Source organism: Rhododendron vialii, chromosome 5a (genome assembly GCF_030253575.1).
Source record: "Rhododendron vialii isolate Sample 1 chromosome 5a, ASM3025357v1".
NCBI classification, from domain to species: Eukaryota; Viridiplantae; Streptophyta; class Magnoliopsida; order Ericales; family Ericaceae; genus Rhododendron; species Rhododendron vialii.
Genome location: NC_080561.1, coordinates 40,389,136 through 40,398,507, shown reverse-complemented (window position 1 = coordinate 40,398,507; position 9,372 = coordinate 40,389,136). Strand labels below are relative to the sequence as shown.

Here is a 9,372-nt window from a genome sequence, read left to right as displayed (position 1 = left end):
ATAACTCTTTGCTCAGAACTCCAATTGAGATAATTCATATAACACCCCAAAACCAAATTCCCTAATCTCAAAAAAATTAAGGTGTTACCATACTCTCATCAAACTAGAATTAATAGGCCAATACTCAACCACTCCCACTCTTAACGAGTGCCCCTATCCTCTTTTCATAATTTTCCTATTCCCTTGCCCCCCCCCCCCCCCCCCCCCCCCCCCCCCCCGAAAAACCATTTCCTCCTTAATATATACTATCCTTGTGAGTTGACTCATCAAATATGACTATAAAGATGACATATGTCCACCCCCTTTGTCTTTTATCTCATTTTGTCTTCTTACCTTTTACCACCACACTTATCTTCTCATCACCCATGCACAGCCATTGCACTTTCACGTGCCCACCCCTCACAAAATTGCCACCTACGGCTTTTCATGCAAAATCATATATTTTTAGACTAAAAAATCTACTAATTACATGAAGCAAATTTCTTAATGCACGGGTGAAATATTTATGAAAAGTGCAGATATTACAATCCACCAAACCCGTCATAACATTCAAATTAGTAAAATATCCGGACGGGGTATCACAATTCAAATTTAGTTTGAACAATTTTGTACACAAAGGGCTACAACTTTAATATTTACCGAAAATAATAATTTTAATGTCTAAAGGTTCAAAATGACCAAAATATATTTAATTGAATGTTAAACTTACATGTTATATATTAGATATTTCAAATATATGCTGAAACTGAAGAAATACTTGTATGCATATACTGGACATGGAATTCATGCGCCATTATCCCAGTGATATGTGAACTGGAACAAAGTGATGGAGGCCATGGAAGCTGAGAGTGAGAGAGGAAGGCAGGTTACTAGACATTGTTGATCCGGAAGTAACTGAATAGCCTGAGGATGAGGTAATTGATCGATTCATCAAAGTTGCTCTATTTTGTACCCAAGCAGCTTCTAATCAAAGACCAAGAATGAAGCAAGTGGTTGAGATGTTTTCCAAAGAAGTAACTCTCAACGAGAAGTTATTGAGGATTGGCTGGTGATAGTTTGCGGGTGACCTCTCACTTTGCGACACAGATGTCACAAATGTTACCTCGGTGATGTATGTGACATTTTAGTCGTCTTTTTTTTTTTTTTTTGCTCGGCAAACGAAACATTTTATATAGCTCGAAAGGGTACATCGAGAAAGAACATCTTAGCATAAAGAGCTTGGATGCTCCGGAAAAGGAAAAAACATCCAACAGATAGTTGGATAAACACCTTAGACTACATTACAATTTTAATTTCCAGATTCCGTCTAGAAAAACCTTAAAATCCTCCACAAAATAAACTTTGATGTTGAATTTCGCCTTCATCCACATAGCTACCCTAGTTTTGACCAAATCCCCCACCTCCCATGGTTGTTTAGAAGAGTTGCTGAAGACCAAGTCATTTCGAACCAACCAAATGGATCATAACGTAACATAGAAACAGGACTCCCAAATGTGTTTCTCTCGGTTTGCGGTACCCATTATCAAACCACCAACTCGCCAAGATCGGAACAGAAGCTGGGCAAGCCCACTTAACCTTCCACCAATCCAAAATCATAGACCACATAGTCCAAGAAAAATGGCAATGGATGAACAGGTGATGATGGGTTTCCAAATGCAGCAGACAAAGAGGACACAAAGCTGATTGGATCTCATTGATGACGATCCTACTTAAGAGAAGTGACCTGGTTGCCACCTTCTCCTTGACAACCATCCACGCAAAGACTTCCACTTTCGGTGAGCACAAATTTTTCCATAGAGAACCCAGCAGAGCATTATTAGGATGAGATAGTTGTTCCCATTTCCCATATGCGGATTTAACGCTAAAGTTACCATCAGCCGACCATTTCCATTGTAAATAGTCCGGCCTTGTTGGATTTAGAGACACCCCTTGAATTCTCTGTATTAAATGGTCCAGCTCTTGTCACTCTCGCCCAAACGCCCTTCTTCTGAACAACAACTCCCAGGAACCCCCGCCTGCCTCACTCCTCATATTACTAATCAATTCCATCTTTTGATTTGATAGAAGAAACACTCTCGGATAGACTTCTTTCAACGGAATCTCTCCCATCCAGGAGTGTTCCCAGAACAAAGTTGCAGTACCAGCGAAACAGCCTTGTTCGATTCCATTTTAGTCGTCTTTATATTTAATATTACGCTTTTTCCCAGCGAAACAGCCTTGTTCGATTGGAGGTTCTTCTTGTTCCATTCCTTTTGTCACGCAACAGTTCTATAAGGACCAGTTGTTTTAAGTTAAATACTGATATATGGCTCATGCAAGAAAGATGTAAGCGTAGCATCTGGTGGTGGGTTGATCAGGGACATGCATGGAAACTGGATTATAGGTTTTCGTAGAAAAATGAGACCAATGCAGAGTTTGGAGGCTGAGTTATGGGCCCTTCGTGACGGATTACAACTAGCATTGGACAGGAAAATTACTCCAATTTATGTTGAAATGGATGCTCTTGCTGCTGTCCAAATGATCATGGGAGTTGATCAACCCCGACATTTCCTAAGTAATTGTGGAGGCTCCATTCCGAGTGGTTCTTGCTTTCTAAATGTGGGTTCGAGATCCGCCCTTGATTCCTCCCTCTGCCCTGTAAAACAAAGCACGACTAAAGACCACACCGGAGGTCCTCCGGTGTAAGAGTCAGTTTTCTTGCAGAGAGAAATTAGGAATTAGGAGCTAGGGTTTTCTTTGTGCATACCTCTTCTAAGTAGGAATAATGGGATATTTATAGGGAACCTCTTAGCTTGGTCTCCAAGATTGCACCAACGCTCGACACGCGTCGGCTGATATCATTCTTATGTCACGTTTAGGGTTTTGCAACCATTTTCAGGATGAGCTGGCACCTTCACGTGCTCCCATCGTTGTCCCCATAACCGTTTGGATGACGTCATAACCATCATCATTGTCACGGCTATTGTTCTAACGTAGACAGGCTGGAACGTCGACTACGCAACGCTCGGAACCGAGCGTGTTGTGCGATCTCGACGGCTGTCCAACCGAACGCATTTCCTGCTCGTGCGGGTGCCGGGGACTGGAGCGTTTAAGGAAGTCGTAATTAACGAGACCCTCGGCTACGGAAACCCTCGGCAACGGTTGCAGTTCCGAACGTTGAGAGAAAGATGACTTGGAGTTGAAACGGGTACTGGGTCACGTTCGGAAATAGCTCGAGCCATATCGCTCGGCCTGCTACAATAATATTGTTCATGATTGCAGATTCTTGATGAGGAAGCTAGGAGTGGAGAAGATTGATCATATATATCGAGAAGGAAACAAATGTGCTGATGCTTTAGCCAACATGGCTTGTAATCCTATTTTAGATATTGCTCCAATTTGTATTAATTCGCAACTACGCGATGACGCTTGTGGGGTTTCATACCCAAGACTCTTGTATGTTTTCTAATTTTATCTAATGCACCTAGTTTACCAAAAAAAAAAAAAAAAGAATGGGCTAAGATGAAAAGTCATTTGGGGCTTTGCCTTTTACTTTGTGTAACTATTTCATAGTATCATTTACTGTTCTGTTTTAATAGTTGGTTGCCATTTATTGGTTAAGCCGTTTGCTGGTGGATATATGGTGCTGCAGAGGAAATAGACATCTAGACAAAATTATCCTTCCTCAGCTCTTTCCAGATTAGGAATCTAAATCTAATAGTGAAATATTTTTTTGCTCTCTTCTTTTGTCTCTCTTTAGGAATACATTCTGGACTTGACAAGCGGTTTATTTCTCTTCAGGAATCATTAAAAATCATTCCAAACTTGACGAGTGGTTTAGATGTAAATCTCAGAAAACTTGAAACAAGAGAAAAGGATTTGAATCGAAAGGTGCATGAATTATGAAAGATGCATGAATTGTTCGCCCAACGTCTCACTTTGCAACACAGATGTACGTCACAGATGTTACTTTGATGATGTATGTAAAGTATCTTTATTTAGATGATTTTCGGAACTACCAAATTGTGACATTTTAGTCTGTCTTTTTCTTAATATATACTTTTCCCCGGCGAAACAGCCTGTTCATTTGGAGGTTCTTCTTGTTCTATTCCTTTTGTCACCCTAACAGTTGTATAAGGTCTTTAGTTAAGTAAGAGTGACGGAATGCGCTAGATGAAAAGTCATTTAGGGCTTAATTTGCATTTTTACTTTGTGTAACTATTTCAGCCAGAATATGTACGGTTTGTCTCAAATGTATGCATCTTTTTCTTGCTTCCCTTAGCTAAGTATGATTTACAGTTCGGTTTTAATAGTTGGTTGCCATTTAAGCCATTTGTTGGTGAATGGTGCCTACAGAAATAGACATTCGGACAAAATTATCCTTCCTCTTCCCAGATTAGGAATCTAATAGTGAATGTTTTTGGAAAATGATTTTGCGACTCCCTTTTTTGTTAACGCCACTCCTCTGCAAGTATATTTTTACAAAAATACAATTGTAGGAGAGTGGCGTTAACAAAAAAGAGAGTGACAAAATCAGTAGCCATGTTTTTTTCGCTCTCTTCTTTTTTCTCTCTATAGGAATACATTCTAAACTTGATGAGCCGTCTATTTCTCTTGAATCATTCCAAACTTAACGAGTGGGTTAGATGTAAATTTCAGAAAACTTGAAACAAGAGAAAAGGATTTGAATCGAAAGAGGCATGAATTATGAGAGTTCACCTACACCTTTAGGGTAAGAAAAGCAAAGCAGAAATTGCAAAAGAAAAAAAGTTTTGAAGAGGTCATATTTTTTCCTTCCTCTCCAAATTAGGAATCGACGAAATGTTGTTCACTCTCTTTAGGAATAATTATAAATTACTCCAAACTTGACAAGTGTTTTGTTTTCTCTTTAGGAATCGTTAGAAATCATTCCAAATATGATAAGCGGTCTAGATGTAAATTCTAGAAAACTTGAAACAAAAGAAAATGATTTGAATCAAAAGATGTATGAATTACGAGAGCAATTTTGTTCACCTACACTTTTACCTCTGCATTTAAACAAGAAAAATATGGACGTCCGATGGCTGGCATTTGACATCCGCATTTTTCTTATTTAAGGGCATTCGCATTTGAAGCCCAGTATATCTTGTTCAAGTGCACACCTCTTACAGTTCGCACCTCTCATTTTCTGATCAAATTTTGATAATTCGAACTGTTTAATGTGTTTAAAGCATGATTTTAAGAATACTTTAGAGAAATCAGTTTAAAAAAATATCAAGAAGAGCTTGATCCGTGCAATTTTTCATAACACAGTTTCTGTTAGCATTTATGAAAAATTGCTTAGATCAAGCCTTTTACAGTCTTTTTTTTTGTTGATTTCTCTAAAGTACCCTTAAAATCACGTTAACCTCCAAGGCATCCACTTCCACTTCCAACCTCTGAATAATTGTTACTCTTCCAACCTCTCTCTACCACTGAATAATTGTTGCTCTTAAGTTCTGGGCAGTTTTGAAAAGAAGGCAAATATATGAGTGCACCTTTGAGCCTTCTATATATAGAGAGAGGGTCTGTCTGTAGCTCAAACCCAAACATCTACCACCAAGTATAACACAACTGTAGCTTGATTTTGTTGATCAAAATCAATTCCACCCAACTGAAATGAGTCAAGGGGAGAATGATCTTCAGCACCTTACATCAACCATCGCTGGAAAAATTGATGAAGGTGTCCGGAAAACTGAATCCTTCTTCTCTTCAGCTTGCATTTATAGGGTGCCTGAAGATCTTCGTAAGGGGAAGGAAAGCGCCTACACCCCTCGCTTCATTGCTATTGGCCCTCTTCACCGAAACGACAAACACCTCCAAACACCTTTGCAACTTGTCAAAATGAGCTACACGAATTACCTACTCTCTCGACTAACCAAAGGAATAAAGGACCTGGCATTAGCAGAGCAGAGAAAGTTCACGGTGCTACAAAATTGTTTAGCGGAAATGAAGACATTGATAGACGATGCAAAAAAATGCTACGCAGAAGAAGTTACACTGGATGAGGAAATGTTGTTGGTCGATGGTTGTTTCATCCTGGAATTTCTCTATAGATATCACTCCTCAGAGCTGGTAATGAAGCTTAAAGCATCAGCTCTTTTTTCAGTTGATAAAACTTACTCTTGTTTTCCCCCCTCAATTGCTACTTTTAGCATTCTTTCAAATAGCTCAATTAAAATACTCTTCATAATAGTGCATGCATGCTTTATATGTGAAGTTCAATAATATTAACATTATTCCCTTTTGGGATGTGGTGGCATATGATTTGTCCATGCTTTTGGTGGTAACATCGTTCGGGTGTTGTTGACTTGTTTGTGATGCCATCGTGCCCCCATTCATTTTATTACTTGTTATCGTTTGGGTTTGAAAACATTGCTTGCAAGTAACCATAAGATCGCCAACTTAATTACTCCGTCTATATGTACGTACAGCCTCGGTTTTTATAACAAATAAGAAAAAAATATTTTTCTTGTTTAATTATTATGATGCAATAATCGCCAAATAGTTTATTTGAAAACAAATTTAATTCAAGTATTAACTTTATAAGTTTGCTTTTGTCAAAAATTCTTTTTGTTATTGTAAATTTTGTACACCGAAAGAGAAACATACAAAAAGTAGTAAACCTCAAAACTACATCTTTTGAGATAATTGAATAATATTTATTAGTCTGTTGCCTGTCAATAAACAAAAATGATACTCATACAACAATTCAAACACAATATCAAACACAATCTCTCACATACATGTAGGCTTTACACACATTACTATGTGTGGACCCTACATATATGTGAGATGTTGTGTTTGGATTGTTGTATAAGTATCATTGTTGATAAATAAAACAAATACTAATATTTATTAGACCTTTTAATAAAATGAGATTGTTAACTACAGTATTGTTTTTTAATTCAAAAGAAAAGGGTAAAATCTAGAAAAAGCGAGTTTTTTTCCTCTCCGACAGAGTAAAGTTAGTGGGGAATTTCCTCGTTAATCATTTGCTTTTGTTTAAAAACCGCGGAAAAAGTTTTTTCCTCACCTGATGAGTACAATTTGCGTGGAACAAATACATATAATCCACAAAATTTACGTTTCATCATCGAAAGGAAACAATATGCGGTGAAAGGTATTTCCCTCGCTAGTTTTTTATTTAATAAATAAAAAAAGGGTTATATATCCTCACCGAATGTGTAACATTTGCAAGGAAAAATAATTGTCTCTAGATTTCATCGCCTTAGCTGGGCTTCTTTTCTTGAAGTGTAAGTATCAAATTAATCCAAATAATTTGTTAGATAAACCAGATTATACAAATTTAATTAATGATTTTGCATTTCAAAAAGCAGCCACAAGAGAGAGATCCTATTTGTGGTAACAGTTTGATCGTCACCAAAGTTGTAACCGACTTGATACTCTTGGAGAACCAGATTCCATTCTTTGTGCTTGAGAAATTGTTCCAGCTCACGGTGGAAAAGATCCCGCATCATAACTGGTCTATCACCGATTATGTGAAGAACTCCTATGACGGATGGTTGAGTCCAATACGAAAATCAGACAACAGTAGTAGCGCCAAAACTTGGTGTTCGCCCAGTGAATGTGTCCTTGGGGTTATTGGTTGTACAGCAGCAGCAGAAGAAGAAGAAGTAGTTCAAAGTGGTAAAATTGATGATCGCTGCCGTACTGCCAAGTATTATCATATCCTCCATAACCTACATGATTCTTACCTTCCTCATGATCATCAAACAAAAAATGAAACATCTCGTCTTATAGAAATGCCTTCGGCGTCAGAACTCGTCTATGCAGGAGTCAAGTTTGTTCCCGATGCAGGAAACGATCTGTTCAAGTTCAAGTTCATTGAACCTAAAGGCCAATTTTGGTGGTTTCGTAGAGTTCGTTTTGTAATACCACCACTCGTGATATATGACAGCACGGAGTCGTTACTCAGGAACCTCATTGCCCTTGAACAGTTCTGCCCTGGCGTTCCACATCATGTTTCGTCCTACGCAACAGTCATGGACATGCTCGTGAACACTGATAAAGATGTCCAAGTGCTCGAAAAGGCTGGAGTCCTGACGAACTGGTTGGGTGCCACCGAGGACGCCACCGATCTATTCAACAAGCTATGCAAGGAAATTATGTTAGGAAGTTACTTCGATGACACGCGCATGAAAGCCACAGAGTATAGCAAGCGTTTTTGGCCGAAGAATATGGCACACCTGAGACGCACGTATTTTGATTCTCCGTGGACGTTCATAGCTTTCGGTGTCGGCTTCATTGCTTTTGTCATATCCTTGGTTGAATTCGTCCATGATTTCGCTAAAAAAGCCTGATGTAGCTGGTAAGGAACCAAGAGATCGATGGGGTCGATCAATAAATCAAGTGGGTCAAAATTTGGGTGTGCATCTATAAGTAGTGTGTTTGTGTGATGTATATTAAGGGAGGTGGTATATACCCTTTCCATTCTTCCCCCATTGTTTATGACTTTATGTGTGCGAGATTGAGAGTGAGAGTGTGATCAGATGCGTGTTGTATTATTATACTTTTTTTATTTGATAATTGTGTTGTATTCTTCAGAAAGTGGTAATAATATGAGCGTTCTCTGAAAATTCTAATCTCTTATTACCCTCAAGATGATCATCAATCATGGTTTTCAAGTAGAATTGAGAGTATCTCTAAGGTAATGTTTCTGATAAATGTATGGCTACAATGAAATATGAATTTGCATCTGGACGGTTCACACATGCATCCAATGGTTCCAAGATTCAGTTGCCTCCGAATTTGTATTTTAATGTTGTGCAGATTTGCTCAACCTTCAAGCGCAATAGTTCCATTTGGCTTTGCTTCAACATCGTATCCGAGTTTACATGCTAAGTTCAATTAAAACCTTTCAAGGTGAAGTTCTATATGTTTGTTAGCTCAACAAAAATTGCAAATTTAAACTTCCAAACAGTCATTGACATGCTTGGTCAGACCCTTTCCAGTTTGGTACCATATATGGTCCTGGTGATCTATACTCCCTCTATCCCAAATTGCTGGTCCTTCTTTCCTTTTATGGATGTCCCAAAATGAATGTCTATTTTGAAAAGTTAACATAAAAAGTTGTGAATATTACTCTTTCTTTTCTACATGAAGTGTCATGTCAAAGCATAAAATAGGGGCAAATTGAAAAAATCAGTACAAATTATATTTCTCATCATTCCATTTATAAAAACTTGATTTTCCGAAGGGGCAAGCAAATTGGGATGGAAGGAGTACATAGTTACCAGCAGCCGGCTGTCATTACTCGCTTAAACCCAGATAATCCCGTACAATTTCCATACAAAACACTACCATTACTCGCTTAAACCCAGATAATCCCCTACCATTTCCATCCAAAACACT

The 9,372-nt window shown here is 38.3% G+C and overlaps 2 protein-coding genes across 2 annotated transcripts in view; both read left to right on the top strand.

Moving 5' to 3' along the window:
* LOC131325968 (putative serine/threonine-protein kinase) overlaps nucleotides 1–9,372 on the top strand; it is a 70,114-nt gene that overhangs the window by 46,856 nt on the left and 13,886 nt on the right. Inside the window, exon 8 of the mRNA XM_058358491.1 lies at nucleotides 1,068–1,102. Coding sequence (XP_058214474.1) covers nucleotides 1,068–1,102 — 35 coding nt within the window. The remainder of the gene's footprint in view (nucleotides 1–1,067; nucleotides 1,103–9,372) is intronic.
* On the top strand, nucleotides 5,509–8,426 carry LOC131325966 (UPF0481 protein At3g47200-like). Its single transcript, XM_058358490.1, has 2 exons — nucleotides 5,509–6,072; nucleotides 7,335–8,426. The coding sequence occupies exons 1-2, from the start codon at nucleotides 5,617–5,619 to the stop codon at nucleotides 8,319–8,321; spliced, it is 1,443 nt and encodes a 480-aa protein (XP_058214473.1). The 5' UTR covers nucleotides 5,509–5,616; the 3' UTR covers nucleotides 8,322–8,426.